This window comes from Mycteria americana, chromosome 8 (genome assembly GCF_035582795.1).
Source record: "Mycteria americana isolate JAX WOST 10 ecotype Jacksonville Zoo and Gardens chromosome 8, USCA_MyAme_1.0, whole genome shotgun sequence".
In the NCBI taxonomy this organism is placed as follows: Eukaryota; Metazoa; Chordata; class Aves; order Ciconiiformes; family Ciconiidae; genus Mycteria; species Mycteria americana.
The window spans coordinates 23,059,374-23,074,948 of NC_134372.1; the positions used below are offsets into that span (position 1 = coordinate 23,059,374).

The window sequence follows — 15,575 nt, forward strand, 5'->3', positions numbered from 1 at the left end:
TGAGTGACTCTTTGTTTAGAAGAGGTATGAACATTTTTATTCCTGCTGAGTATTCCAGTTTGTATTGGATCTACTTCAGAAGAACAGAAGTGTTAAATTGTCTTTTTGCCCTCTGCACTGAAATACCTTTTCCTGTTGCTCTTACCAGTGGTGATGTAAGAGGCAAATTTTTCAAAGCCTCAGTTGGGACTAGTTGTAAGGGAGAACTTACACTTCTGCAAAGCCTCAAATCTTTATTTTGCTGATAAATACCTCGAGTATTTATCTTGCCAGTCTGCTGGCATAATTTGTCGGCTGCTAGGTGTTGAGATGGTTGATGTCAAGGTGCAAAGTGCTGGAAGCCTTGCTGGCAGTCGGTCACTGGTAGACGTGTACTTGAGTCCCCTCTTTCATAAAGCTATGCAGAAGTAACCAGGTAACCTTTGGAAAGTCAGGTAAAACCTAAAAATGAAGTAGCTCTTTCCACTCCAGAATGTTTTGGTTGTAATGGAGTTTATTTAGATGTGCTCAAGCAAAAATCTTGCAACTAATCCTATCTTTCAAAGGGTGACTTATTACAGTCAAAATTTTAATTGGCTTACAAAAGAGATATAGACGTTGTGCAGTTTAGAGTGGGAAAGCAATAAATTATTTTGGATCACATCTTCCAATAGAAGAGGACATTTTGGATCTAATTGTCATTACTCAATACACACTTGCTTTCTTGAAGCATCTTGTCTTGCATAGTTGGAGTTTCATTTCACATTATGCATTTACTGTAGTAGATGTCTTAGTTGGCAGTATCTGAATTGAGGCTTTTTTGCTGTTTTAGGGTATTCAAGATGAGGAACTTTCTTTTCTTTGTTGCTAGGTTTTGTCTTTAGTTAGAATATTTTTATTCCTGTTTGATCTACTCAGCTGGTATTTTTAGTCAGGAGGTGGCATCTCTGTATGCTTCTGTCTGACTCTCCTGTGAGCTCCCATTTGTATACTGAAATTCCAGGCATGTTTTGAAAAACTTTATTAACTGTTATTTGGTTCTGGTTGTGGTCAGTTACAGAATTGTGGTATTTTAAAGTATTGATTTGGAAGCTGACATCTAAGTTACTGTATTTATGATTGCTGTTTGGAGTAAAACTGGTTACTAGGATAATCTGGAGTGAAAAATGGTGACTTATAAAACAAGACGGAGTTACCAATGTGCAAAAGCCTCTCTGCAGTAACACATTACTGAGAAGCTGCATGGACAGGCTGAAAGACTGCTTGGTCATGAAAAAGGATTGTTTTCTTTGTCCTGAAAATCCCAGTTCCTTTGAGGAAAGGGGAACGGAAATCCAAGTCCAGTATTCATGAAAATCCATGTTCACAGCATGACAGCAATTGGGTGGATGCAGTTTCAGACTACAGCTGCACTCTCATCCAGCGCTGCTTGCTTGAGGTTCTGCCAGTGCCTCCAGAGTTGTACTTAGATAAAATACCAAGTTCTTGCTTCCTTTTTTTTTACTCATGTTTCCTGTGATATTTTTTCATAACTTTGAAAATAGTCATCCATGTCTTTGGAGACCTGTCTTCGACTTCACACTGATTCAATGAAAGTCCCTTTGGAAAGCTGCAAGCCCTTAAAATGTGGGGAACCTGAATTTTTTCATGTGTAGAATATATATATATTTTTTTTTTTTAATACAAGTCTTTTGAATATTGAAGTCTATGGAAACACCCAAAACCTATGTCACAAAATAGGTATTTTATAAAGATCTGAGGTACCTGTTATGAAAATTTATTTTTATTGGTGTTTTTTTATCAATGCTTGCCTATCAGTGTGTTTATTGGTACCCTTCCTGGTGAAAAAACAAAACACCTGTTCAGTAGGAAGCAATCTGCATGTTGGAAGGTTTTCCCCTTGTCTCCTCAGAGGGTGAAAGCCGCACATTTTTCTAGCCCATTAAAATCCTATGGTGTGGCGTAGAGATGCCGAAGGTGATCATCCCCCACGGTTGGTTTTATGCCCTCTAGCTAGTCTTTCCCCTTGGACTCTCGGGCAGTGCCAGTGCTGCTCTCCGCTGCGAGCTGCAGTGCTGCAGTTGTTGCTGCATTGCCAATTATTGAGATGAAAGTCTGGAGTGGATATAATGGTATTGCTCCTTGGGGAGACTGCACATTAGCTTCTGGCTAATGAAGTATGAGGTATGCTGTGAGTATGACCTGCTAAAGACTAGTGATTGGCAAGCTGTCCTCGACTTCCTGGGGCCAGTGTCAGACCTATGAAGCTATCCGTGAGGGCATGGCCAGGCTCCTCCTGGTAGCAGGAGGCAGAGAAGTGGCTCTCCCATTGTGTCCCCTCCGTAGGATGACCTTGTCTCCCTGGATGGGGTTTGCAGGAGCAGTAGTTGTCCTGCCTCCAGTGCTTGAGGTTGGTAATCCAGAAACGGACTTGGGGAAATACAAGTTAACTCCAATGTCATACACATGTATGCAAAGGGATGTTGGAACTATTGTTGCAAGGTCATCTTTGAGTTAAAAATCTATGTATTGTTGTGTAACTTTGGCTGAGCTAAATCAGCCACATGAAACTGGAGGTAGAAGTTCTCAAATGTGTTTTGCTCCACAGAGCTTGAATTATGTTGATGCTCCATTGGGCCAGCTTGCCAGCCACACTAAGAAAATAGAAAATTACACTTTGAAAAATCCTGCAGTTTTGTAAACTCAGTAGTTATAAAGGGGATGATTAGTTGGTGGGTGTTGTAGACTATTTGTTGTTAGATTTTATTTTAAACAAGAGTTTGAAGTATCAGTACAGGGCTTATCTGCATTTCTACTGCCTTTGGTGTTCTCTCATGTTTGACGTTGTTACTGTGCACATGAAGTGCTTAGCGCACACTCATGTGTTTCAAGTGCATGATGAAAATCTAAAGTATGCAAGAAATACTTGGATGTTTTCAGTCATGGTTGTGAAATGTAGAAAATTTGTGGAACCTGTTACAGCAACACTGAGTATATTACATTAAGGACCCTTAAACTGGCTCAAGTGGAGTCTCTCTGTGCACCCCTGCTTTGTATGCACAGCACACGCACATGTTTATATATCTATAGTTGCCAGATCTGAAAGCACTGAGCCAGTGTCTTTCATGAGGAAGGACCAGTTTGATTTAATATAAGTCCTTAACAGGGTGATTTGGTGTCTTGTATTTTGGAAGGAATAATCTTTAGAAATCCAATTAGTATCTTGCACTTCACTGCATTGAGCAAGAAAACAATTGTATTGCATTAATTAATGCTCATCTGCTGCTGTAAGTGGTAGTCCATAGTAAGCAGATGAAGTGTGGAAGCTTTTATATTTGAAACTTTTAATACAAACCTGGTTTGCTCATGAAGGTTGTAATGTGAAGCAAAAGTCAACTCTGAATTCAGATACAATACTTTGTTGCTTAAACGTGGAGGCAAATGTTAATGCTGGGTTTTGCCTATGTGCCAAGGAGACTGCTTTACTTAAAAAGTACAGTTGAAAACTGTCATCTCCCAAAATTTCAGTGACAAACCCCTCCAAGTTTCCAGAACCCAATTCAAGTGACCCATCTAAACTTGCTCCAGTCTGTTTCCTTTGTTGCTCATATGCAGTCCTGTACGCAGTCCTAGAGGCTGAATTAGTGGTATTAGTGGTCATGTTGAGGATTTTTCTAAGACTTTTCAGTCTGCACCATTTTCCTATGAGTAATTGCTGGTGTGTAATTTGTCAATGGAATCAGGAAGGTTGAGCTGGGAAAGGTTTGCAAAAATTTCTCTTAAGTCATACGCAGGTTTGAGTTCATCCTTCATCTTCCCTTATTGCTTGAAACACTTGGACAAAAGGAAAGTGCTGCTGCTTATTTCTTACCTGGAGTTGCTAGTGTTTTCCATCAGTAGCTTGTTCCAGGAATACTACAAAATACTGTGTGTTTTGGAATAATTAAATCTAACCAGATATTCCATTTAATGATGCTGCACAGTATAGAAATTTGGCAATCCAGCAGTGACAATACTTTTCAAATCCAGCTGCTATATTAGCATGACTTACTATAGTTGAAGTGCACTTGTAGCTAGTGCATAGGTGGTTTGGACCTTCCTGCCAAGTAGTCCCAGCTGAGCCTTAGATTTGTTTGGGCTCCCCTTGGACTCATTTGGTTACAAAGGCAGGCAGAGGTCTTGGCCCCGTGATATATATGTGGAGGGATATTTATCTGCTTTTTCTGGTAAAACTTCATTTAAAACTAGTTGAATAAAATCTGATTCTCAATTCTCAATTTTTTCAATTGTCCTTTTTTTTTTTTTTTTTTAATAAAAAGAAGATAAAGTTGCATTCCTTGGGTCCCTGAGATGCACTAGATCTTCAGGATGAAATCTTTTACAGGCTGTGGATCAATCAGAATAAATTTTAGGGAGCACAGGCAGTTTTCAGCTTTCTTATTTTTGTTGACTGCCCCCTCCTGTCTGCTTCTCTTCCACCCTTCCTGGGTTGTTTTAACTCAGACACGATTAATGGTGTAAGTTGCTGTCAGTCATCTTGCTTTGAAAAACCTTCTCTGGAGACTAAGTGTGCACTAACCTTTACGTGAAAAACTTTTAAATTCCAGAATTAGAGTGTTTCTGAACATTAGGTTTGCGTGTTAGTGATAAATCATTTGCCTGCTTAGACTGAGCATATGATTGAACTCTAACAGTGAAGGTTACAATTTGAAAAGGATAACTAATAATCTTCATAATTCATACTCGTAATGCATACAGACTAATTCATAAAATTATTTTCTAACTTAACACAATTTGGAGATGATACTTACACTGTTTAACTGCTGGAAAGCTTCTTTGCGCAAGACACCAACTCGTTTGTTTTTAGGAACACTTAATTTGTTTCTCCCCATTACTGTTTTTATATTAGACCGTTGCAGTTTTACAGGACTAAATATTTTTCATATAAAATGTGGGATTCCTAAGAATGAATTAATAACATGGTGTTACTTTTCAGCTGTGAATAGCAGAGTGCCCAGTGGCTCCAGCAGCTCCTCGCACACTACCGAATCCCCTACGCCTGAGCCTTGTTCACAGGCATCGAGCAATGTGCCCTCGCAGTCGGTGCTTCCCATGTATCCTTCAGTTGACATCGATGCACACGTGAGTAACTGCAATGGTTTTGAGTGGATTTGCTTTCTGATAAGTTCTGAAAGGAAAAAAGTTAATCTAGTACTGTCTTAACAATGTTAAAGTTCTCGTTAAAGTATTTTTTAATTTCTGAATATCTGCTTCTTTTTCTTCCCAACCGTGAAGACTGAAAGTAATCATGACACTGCTCTGACCCTTGCATGTGCAGGAGGTCATGAAGAACTCGTATCCGTACTGATAGCTCGTGGTGCCAATATTGAACACAGAGACAAGAAGGGTAAGCTAAAACAGTTTGACCATGAACTACAACTTGAAACAGCGAATTTCAAATTGGGATTTGGGATTCTTTGCTTCAGAAAATTACCAAAGGTTGCAAAAATGTAGAATTACATTCTTGCACTTCATGTAGAAATATTGGCCATACAAAGCCAGTGACATTGCATGCCTTTCTGTCTGTATTTTTGAAAGGAAGTGCACCTGAGTGGTATCTTAAGCAGATTTGTGAAATGTGAAGCACTTTTGTCCTTGTGATTCATGCTCTACAAAAGACCTTAGCATACTAGATAGAGTGGCTAATGGGGGTAAATATCAAATCTTGGCTGACTAATGGGGAGTAGCTGTCAGGTTGTGTATCATACTGTTCCCAATAACCGAGTTCAGCAAAAGCTCAAATCTTTTAGAGTTGAGAGAACAAAATCACTATGCTGCTCCTTGAAACTGACATTGACCACTGGAAATAAGCAACATACGCAGTGCAGATGTGTTCACTTACTGAAACTTTATTAAATAGCAATTAAGTGGAAAGCTGTGACTTCTCTAAAGAGATGAGCTGGTCGGAACTTAATCCAAACTGATCAGTGCAAGTACTGTTTAGATTTCTTTTGAAGAATGTTTAATTATATTTGGCTGGAATCAGAGCCTAGATGTGTCAGGGTCAGAGTAGGGCTAGGAAAGGGTCTGAGACTGTGGCCTATACCAGGAAACCCCCAGTATGAGGAAGATCAGAAGAAGTCATTGTGAATTAACCATTTTGTGCATTTCTGCTCCTTAATAATACTTCTGAGATGCTCAAGGTTGCTTTCAACATGATCTCTTGTTACTAGGTTTTACGCCTTTGATTCTGGCTGCAACTGCTGGACATGTTGGTGTAGTGGAAATTCTTCTAGACAAAGGTGGGGATATAGAAGCACAGTCTGAGCGCACAAAGGATACTCCGCTTTCGTTGGCATGCTCCGGTGGACGCCAAGAGGTACAGACATATTTGTCCTCAATGGGTTTGAATTGTTTTTTGTAGATAGTTTTTTGAACAGTGTTTTTTTGTTGATGGTATAAGAAATCATCCTTTTTCTGGAAGGTTTTTAACCTGTATAAGTGTAGCTAATTTAAGTCTTTTTCTTCTTCCAAGAGGAAGGGGAATTTATTCTTTTCTCCCTTGGTTATTCCAGTTTTGTTAGCTAATGGTTGTTATAACTTGTGGTCATTCTTCTGTCAATGTATCCTTGCTAGATAAGAACTTTTGTGAGGGAGGTAGAGATGTTTAATGAATAACTTCATTCACTGAATGCCTTCCTTATGCATCCTCCCCACTCTCAAAACTAAAACAGCTGGTGCAGGCACACAAGGACAGAAACTGGAATTTTGTGTTGGCAGTACATGGTTTTAGTGGTAATGTGCAGGGCTGGTAAGTGCAAATGCAATGCACTTATATTAGTCTTTTAAGGATGTTTCAGTTTTCTCTCAGCTCCCCCCCCCCCCCCCCCCCCCCTAAGATTTGTTTTAAGTCTTTCCTACTTTAGTCATGGGCATACTAGCTTAGAAGATGGCATGGAGATGGCAAAGGGCTCTGTGCCAGATATGGGAGTGGAAAGTTTTGGAACTTGTAAGGATTGAAACAGTTGGCCAAAATTGGAAAGTTTCCCCTTTGACTTTTGAATTGCAGGTCTTAACAGTAAAAGTGCTGCTCACAAATAAAAGGAGATATCAACGTGGTCTGTGATAGCATTACTTATTGAACTACTGAAGTCTTTTGTTCTTCCTCTTTATTTTTTTTCCTTGTGCCAGAATCTACCTCTTACGTTTCTGGCTTAGCAACTTGTGAAGCAGCCTTTTTTCTGGCTTATTTGAAAATCACCTAGCCTATGTTAGTAGTAAAATGAGGCCCACTAAAGTGCAGTACATCACCAGAAATGTTTTAATTTTTCCCCTTTTATTTCTCTTAAGTAGTTTCTGATAGAGGAGAGAAGTCCTTCCTCACGTTTGTTCCATTAACATCAGTCAGTCTGATTTTTACCATGTGTTTTGTTGGAAAGACCATATAATACAGATGGTCAAACTTGGCTCAAATGTCATTTGAATTAAAGTTGTGGGAGTTTCTGAAAGAGATGCTCAAACAGTGTGAGACATTATGGGAGTGGGATAGATCCCTTGTTTGCAAACTTAAGATTCACAGGAAGAGCTTCACTTTAAAGCCTTGCATTTTTGATTAGGTAAAATAATCTTTCTGGAAGACAAATGCTGCACTGCTACAACCCACACAGATTAACTGATGTATTAATCAGTTGCTAAGTCTGTACAGCACATATGTAAAAGTAAAGCAAAAGAGGATGGAGGTTCTGTAGAATCTTATCTATTGACAATGGAAACTGGCAGCATACTGGAAGGTTTGAACATATGATAACATCCTTTCATTTCCTGGATAATAGCAAAGGCCATAATATGCCTTTTATATGCATGCTGTCTTTTCAGGTTGTTGACTTGCTGTTGGCTCGGGGAGCAAATAAAGAACATAGGAATGTGTCTGATTATACGCCATTAAGCCTTGCTGCATCTGGTGGCTACGTTAATATCATCAAGATTCTTCTCAATGCTGGGGCAGAAATTAATTCAAGGTAATGTACTATGTACATGATGAACTGCAGTATAGCAGAGGCACTCCATTGTTGGCTACATACTGAGGCATAGGTTGGAATCTTTAGCGTTTTCAGACCACCTTGCAGCGTTTCTACATTGGTGTTATCCTTTATGTTCATGTTATCTTAGCGCTTTTAAATTGCCTTTAACTATCACAATCTTTGTCTCCCTTATACCTAAATTTTAAGGGATTATTATAGTTTGCAAACCTATTCCTTCCCTTTCCCTTTTCCACCATTCTGGGATCTAGAAGTCAAACTATTTCCAATAGAACCAGGTAAAGGAACCAGCCAAAGCATTCTGGGTAGCTCTGTGTTTGTTTGAAGATCTCTGTTTCAGTAAGAGGAAGAAATTTACACAGCTATGTTTCTTAAGCCTCCTCTTCATTCATTTTAAGAAAACTTACGTATATTCTATCACTAGAGAAAGTTAAAACTGAAGCTGTGCTAGAAGCATGTTTTTTCTGAATGAATCAGATGCAGCCTTAATGTTTAGTATATGTAGTTTAAGGCTTATGTGTGCTTCAGCCATCTGAACATCTAAAAGCTGAAATGTATTTTCCTTGTTTATAAATTGCAATTGTCTATTGCATGTAGGTACTCTGATGGCTTCTCCTAATCAATTCAAAAATGCTAGTATTTTAGGTCAGTGTCTATATTTATATAGATGTTCCTTTCTGGCTTACAACAAAACATTTTGTTCCTCTTATATACACTTACGTTTCCCAGAGCATTCCTCCAGTTCTGGGAACTGCAGTTTGTTTCTTTCCCTTTAGGACTGGAAGTAAGCTAGGTATTTCTCCTCTGATGCTGGCTGCTATGAATGGCCATGTACCTGCTGTGAAACTGTTGCTTGATATGGGTTCTGATATTAACGCCCAAATTGAGACCAACCGGAATACAGCCCTCACCCTGGCCTGTTTCCAAGGCCGAGCAGAGGTGGTTAGTCTGCTTTTGGACAGGAAGGCCAATGTTGAGCACAGGGCAAAGGTAAGTGTGTGAATCACCTTTCCTTGTGACTTATTTCTAACAGGTGATTTCTCTGAGTCATCAAGTTTCTTCAAATTTTCCTGTTACTTTCAGCCTCTCTGTGCTCAGAGGACTTATTAAATGTTCTGAAATAAGTTTGTTTTTTTAAAAAAAATGCATCAATTATGATGAATTGTTTTGCATTAGGGAAAAGCTGACTGGTCCTTCTGAGTTCATCATGAAACTTAGATTGACTCTTGTTCTGTAGTACTGAAACTTTTCAAGTTTAAGCTTTATGTGATACTCGTTAACAGAACAGACAGATAAATATGTTTTTACATACGAGTGAAGTCTAGGCAGGAAGAGAGAATAGTGCTGCTTATAGTGATTCTCATAGAGAACAGATTTCTTGTCTACAACAGAAGTAGTGCAATCAAACTTTGTAAAGCTTTTATGTTGCTGTAGAACCCGTGGCTTCAGTACTGTGACTTTCTGTGCCTCTGAAATGCTCCACAGGTCCCATCCTTTGGTACTCTGGGACAGCTTTGTGTCTCCTGCCATAAAAGCAAGCTTAAAGCTTGTGTAGACAGCCAGACTGATTTCCCCAGCACAAAGGAATTTTTGGTAACTCCTAAGGCTGCTGAAATAATTGCTGTGTCTGTCTACCCCGCCTGCTTCTGGAATGACTGTGGCTGGAGAAAAGGGGATATGGATAAAAACCAGCTCGCAAATGGTCAGTTGGGCATGTTAGCAGCTGGTATAAGTGTATTTAACAGTCTAGCCTGGCAACTAAGTTGGGCCCAGATCAGTCTCAGTGCTAAGGGAGGCTAGAGAAAAGCTATAAAGCCAGTTTCTGAGCATTTTTGTAGAAACACTTGTGCCTTCATTTGGATCTGTTCTAACCTCTGTTTTAGAGATCCTGTTGTAAACTTTGTTTTTGCTGTTGAGACAGGTATCTGGTGGTACTTAGTCAACAGTTTGCCTGGGTTTGTATAAATCAAAGCCTGAGAGTATTTTTGGTTGGTTGGTTTTTTTGTTGTGTGGTTTTTTTTTTTGTTTGTTTGTTTTTTAGAAAGAGACTGCTTGAAGTTAGGCTCCTAAACTAAATATAAGAAACTAAATTAAAAAATCTGCTTTCCCTGTGTAGAAATAATTTGTCTTATCCAAAGTATATTGTACAAATTTCACACTGTGTAACTCATTCTGTTTGGCACAGACTGGTCTCACACCTCTGATGGAAGCGGCTTCAGGAGGATATGCAGAGGTTGGAAGGGTTCTCCTTGATAAAGGAGCAGATGTTAATGCTCCACCTGTGCCTTCCTCAAGAGATACAGCTTTAACAATTGCAGCAGATAAGGGTCACTACAAGTTCTGTGAGCTCCTGATTAATCGGTAAATTATTTCTTCTCATTAGCAACACATTTGTTCTGTAGCTGTATTTCTCTGCCAAGGGTGCCCTTGCTTACATTGCCTTGTGCATCTGAGAGCAAAGGGAATGGGAAGCTTTGGAAGTAGGATGTTGTATCTGTTCCCTACTCTCCAGTGTTATCCTGGAGCAACCTGCTGTTCCAGTGTTAGTTAAGCTAAGCAGGCAGCTGGGACCAGAGGTAAGTGAACAGTGTCTGGCTTGGCAGCACTGTTGGCTGTGTATTAATCCAGCAATTCTTACATGAGCATTTCCCCACTGTCACTTGGGGGGCAAGCATAATAACTCCATGCACTGCCAAAATCTCAATTGTCCTGTGGGTAGTCACCACATTACTGATAATTTAAAGGGTCTGTGGTTGCTAGTTGCATAGCTTTGGTGAAGTAGACTACATTAGGTGAGTGTTCATTTCTGTAAGGGAGGTTTAAATAATCCCTGTGTCACTATGCTGCAATTTAAACAGCAGATTTCAGGGACAGGATTTCTCTATCCAGCCACTGGATTTCAGTAAAGTTATTTATCCAGTTGTACTCTGTTCTTTCGTGATCTTACTTCCCAGCCTACACCTTTACTCGTACCTTGTTTCACTTGATTACACTTGGACTTTTTTAGAGGAGCACATATTGATGTTCGTAACAAGAAAGGAAACACACCTCTGTGGTTGGCAGCTAACGGTGGTCACTATGATGTGGTTCAGTTGCTTGTGCAAGCAGGAGCAGATGTGGATGCTGCAGATAATCGGAAAATTACACCTCTTATGTCAGCGTTTCGCAAGGTGGGAGATCAAATTAATTTTATGTTTCAATGATAAATGTTTTCAAAACAGTTTCTTCATTTGGTCTTAAATCTGAATGCTTGGTTTTGGAAGAATCAAATATAACACAGCAAAATTACTATTTTGATAAAATGCCTGCTTTAAAGTAATCATAATCTGTGTACTTCACACAGATCTAATTTTTGAGAGGTGAAAAACTTTGTTCCATAAACCATGTTAATGTCATTATTTCCAGTTATACATTGTCCAAAAACTTTCACTGTTTGAGATTTCACTGTCTTGAGATTACTGTATTCCCCTCTAAATTTCTGCAGATTATACTACTTGTTTCAGTCCTGCTTTTTTGAGATGAACAAAACATCAGTCTAATAAGCTGTCCTGATTCCTTTGTGCTTCTCCTGTTCTGTCCCTAATTTGTTGTTGAGTGGGACATGTTGTGTAGTCAGCTCTTTTGTCACTGCCTTTTCTTCTTGGCAGGAAGAACATTGCTTTGTGATGGTTTTATCAGTTATGTTGTTGGATGCAAGGAGCTTAGCTATAGCAGAGGAATTTATTAACTGTAGCTGCTTTGCCTTTAACAAAATATCAAATAAGTGTACAGCTTTTTTGACAAACAGCAACACTGAGCATGCCACTGCTGTCCCTCCATTGCTTTCAAATAACTTCAGAGACAACAGTTGGATCCTTTCTGTGTGGTTGCACAGTGTACCCCATCAATGAGTGGATCCAGCAGCAGAGGAATGTGTTTGCCAGGATAATATTCAGGTGGCTCAGTCCCGTGATCAGGCTTACCTTGTAACTGAACAATCTAAGTTAGCTCAGTGGCATGAGTGGCAGGAGAGTGGGTTGGGGCAACAGGTGGGGTCTAAAGAGGGTGGTCTTGGCTGTTACTAAAAACATGAACAGCTGCCTCTGTTCTTGGGCCTGGTTTGGTCCTTGTATTTTAAAATAAAAAAACTATTTGTGGGAGAGCTTGTCTTTGCCACCATGAGGTAGAACAGCAGATGTGCTGTCAACACTGAGCAAACAGTAACTACCTTTCTTCCCAAACAGCAGCTTACCAGAAATGTTCTTGCTTATTTTTAGTCTTTTGCATTGGACTAAGAGATATCAAACTTGTATTTTGATGATGAATATTGACAATTGTATAGAAGAGATTAGAATTTTCTTTGCTATTCTAGGGGCATGTGAAAGTAGTTCAGTTCCTGGTGAAAGAAGTTAACCAGTTTCCTTCGGACATTGAATGCATGCGATACATAGCAACGATAACTGACAAGGTGAGTTTAACTTTCAGTGAAAATATACATGAGGAATTCTTAAGTATTCAGAAACTGAATGTACATGTTTGCTCATGTACATTTGATTTGGAGGTTTGTGCATGTCTCCTTTTTAATACAGAACTTTAAAAAAAAAAATCAGTGTTTAGAGTCCTATTCTGTTGACATAGTTTGTATGTTTATGAATACAGAGAAGCTAACCTCATGTTTGTAGAGGAAGCCTCACTCCTCAATTTTAATTTATTACGGAGGTAGTAAGACAAGTTTGCATTCTAGGACCTGTTGAAAAAGTGTCACCAGTGTGTGGAGACGATTGTGAAAGCTAAAGACCAGCAGGCTGCAGAAGCTAATAAGAATGCAACTATATTGCTGAAGGAGCTAGACCTGGAAAAAGTGAGTAGAGAATTGCTGTTGTGTAGCATAATGGTTTAAACTATGTGTTAATCTATAGGCTGTATTTCCTGTAGGTGCTTCTTGGGGCAGTGGTTCTTTATGCTGTGACTGTATGTGATTTCTTTCCTCTAATATACAAAAAGTGAAGTGTATACTGAGGGTGGCAAATTAGAGCTGACTTCTGCTTCAGCCATTCCATTGTCCTTCTTAGGAAAGGTTGGACTTGGCAATAGTTACCTTGGGTAGCAGCTCTCTTGCATTACTTCAGCACAGATGATGTTTGATTAAGGGAGGTCTTCAGTCTCGGTGGTGTGATATATGGTATGTTACATGCTGTGTAAGACGTAGTCCATAAGCATTTTATGGACTTCTACTCAGTCTTACAAAGGAGAGCCTACAAGCTACCCGATGAGCTATATGGAGTTTAGCAGACAGTGGGGAAAATCAAGTTCTCCCTCACTGAGAATACTGCGAAGTGTCCCAGAGTAATGCAGACACTTCTCAAGCACTCTTTAGTTGACTCTCTTAATGGAGGCTCTTACAATTTTTGATGAACGAATTCCATATTATTTTATTAAATTTTCTAGGTTGCTGACTTGTTGAACACCTATCAGTTGCTGTGCAAAGCTACAGTATAGCATAGTAGACTTGACTGATTTCATATATTAAAAAAAAGTTGTTAAAATGATACTTTTTTGTGTAAAATACTCTGGGAGATCTTTTTGAGTCAAAGATGTGAACATTGCTGCAAAAAGATTAATGAGGCTATTAAATGTTTTTTTTTTTGAGAAAAGACTGAGTTGATGAGAGATATTGCTGGTTTTCCAGTAAAATTGTATTTTTATAATACCTCTGTTTTGGTTGTTGTTTTGTTGTCATTCCTTAGAAGTTTTGGGACCAACTAGTCCTGTTGTTCCATAAGGTCTGCCCAATTTCTGCGTAATGATTCAGTATGTGACATTCGTAGTTCATCGTGCTCTTTCGTTTCTCCCTCCTCCCAGATTTCTAGGGAAGATCTGAATTATAAGTATAATTTAGTCTGTGTGAAAATGTTTAAATATGGATCCTTTTCTCTTACATAGTCAAGAGAGGAGAGCAGAAAACAAGCTCTTGCAGCTAAAAGGGAGAAAAGAAAGGAAAAGAGAAAGAAGAAGAAAGAGGAACAAAAAAGAAAACAAGAAGAAGATGAAGAAAACAAGCCTAAAGAAACTCTGGAACTGCAAGAAGATGAGGATGAAGAAGAAAATGATGATGAAGGTAAAGAACATGTGTTTCTGTGAACAATGTCGTTGTGGGGGTGCCTTTTTTTTAACCATCTAGGTAAGGGCATCTGTTTGAAAGCTAGCTTCTCTGGTATTGTGACATTGTTGCATAGCTTCTGCCCTGGTTCTTTCCTGTGCAGTCAGAGTTCCTGGCAAAACTCCTTTGTTTGTAGTCGTGTCCCGTCCCCCCCTCGTGTCCGTCCATCCGTGTGTGTGTCCCGCCCCCCCCCCCCCCCCTCTTGTTCATTTTTCCCCCCCTCCTTTGTTCCCAAAAGGCTTTCATTCTTGGAGGATTTACAACTGAATGCGGTGCAAATAGTCTGACAGTTCAGCAAGGAGCATAACTTCACCTGTAGTGTCTTCAGTCAGGGCACTGATTTCTATATTTTGTGGGGTTTGATGGTACATCAACTGTTTTTCTTTCAGTGGAGCAAGAAGTTCCTATAGAGCCTCCTAGTGCAACTACTACAACTACAATTGGCATTTCTGCGACTTCAACTACTTTTACAAATGCCTTTGGGAAGAAGAGAGCTAATGTGGTGACTACTCCCAGCACAAATAGAAAAAATAAGAAAAATAAAACAAAAGAGACTCCTCAGAATATGCAGATAATTTTGCCAGATCAGCATATATCTCTAGCACAGCAAAAAGCAGATAAAAATAAAATAAATGGGGAGCCAAGAGGTGGTGGTGCAAGTGGGAATAGTGATTCAGATAACTTGGATAGCACAGATTGCAATAGCGAAAGTAGCAGTGGAGGTAAAAGCCAAGAGTTGAACTTCACAATGGATACAAATTCCTCTGAGCGGCGCTATGCCTCATTGCTTATCACCTCTCAGGAAGAAAAAACGAGCACCTCTGCTTCAAAAACACCAACGAGGTGAGACTGCCGTATTGCTTCCCTATTGTTTCACAGGGTTTTACCTACGCCAATGTAAATTTTCTGTAGCTTGAGCTTTATGCCAGCTGGTACATTCCCAAAGTCTTGAGAGACTGAATTTGCTTTATTTGTGTAGCTACTAAATAATAGTGTCGAGTTTGTTGAATGCAACCTCTTTAAAATGGTAAAGGTAAGATTTTTTGGCATTGCTGGCTAGTTTTTAATACTACTTTAGCAAAACAGCCAGTTTTCTCTCTGCACTATTTAAGTATCCATGTTGGATTGTCAACTTTATTAGAAGAGACTTTAAATTGAATATGCTCGGAATTTTAAAAGGAAGTGCCAGCTTTATTATAATCTGTTTACAGAAGTGGTTTCATTACCTTTTGATTGTTTTATGGTTTCATCATTAACTCATTTGAATTGCAATCTCTCTTGTTTTAAGGAGGGAAGAAGTTGATGACTCTGAGCATTTCACTTGCCAGGTTGATGGCCAGTTTGATTTAACCTTGTCGAGCCAGAGGTGAGAGTCAAAAGAACTTGGTGAATGTACAGGGCCATGTGAATGGTTTGGA

General features: G+C 39.3%; 1 protein-coding gene across 14 annotated transcripts in view; it reads left to right on the forward strand.

Moving 5' to 3' along the window:
• Window positions 1–15,575, forward strand: part of ANKHD1 (ankyrin repeat and KH domain containing 1) — a 118,646-nt gene that overhangs the window by 81,781 nt on the left and 21,290 nt on the right. For all 14 annotated transcript variants that reach the window (XM_075510207.1, XM_075510208.1, XM_075510203.1 and 11 more), the window contains 12 exons: window positions 4,976–5,121; window positions 5,275–5,386; window positions 6,213–6,358; window positions 7,855–7,997; window positions 8,795–9,008; window positions 10,204–10,379; window positions 11,026–11,188; window positions 12,370–12,465; window positions 12,742–12,858; window positions 13,941–14,115; window positions 14,547–15,000; window positions 15,446–15,523. In XM_075510207.1, coding sequence (XP_075366322.1) covers window positions 4,976–5,121; window positions 5,275–5,386; window positions 6,213–6,358; window positions 7,855–7,997; window positions 8,795–9,008; window positions 10,204–10,379; window positions 11,026–11,188; window positions 12,370–12,465; window positions 12,742–12,858; window positions 13,941–14,115; window positions 14,547–15,000; window positions 15,446–15,523 — 2,020 coding nt within the window. The remainder of the gene's footprint in view (window positions 1–4,975; window positions 5,122–5,274; window positions 5,387–6,212; window positions 6,359–7,854; window positions 7,998–8,794; window positions 9,009–10,203; window positions 10,380–11,025; window positions 11,189–12,369; window positions 12,466–12,741; window positions 12,859–13,940; window positions 14,116–14,546; window positions 15,001–15,445; window positions 15,524–15,575) is intronic.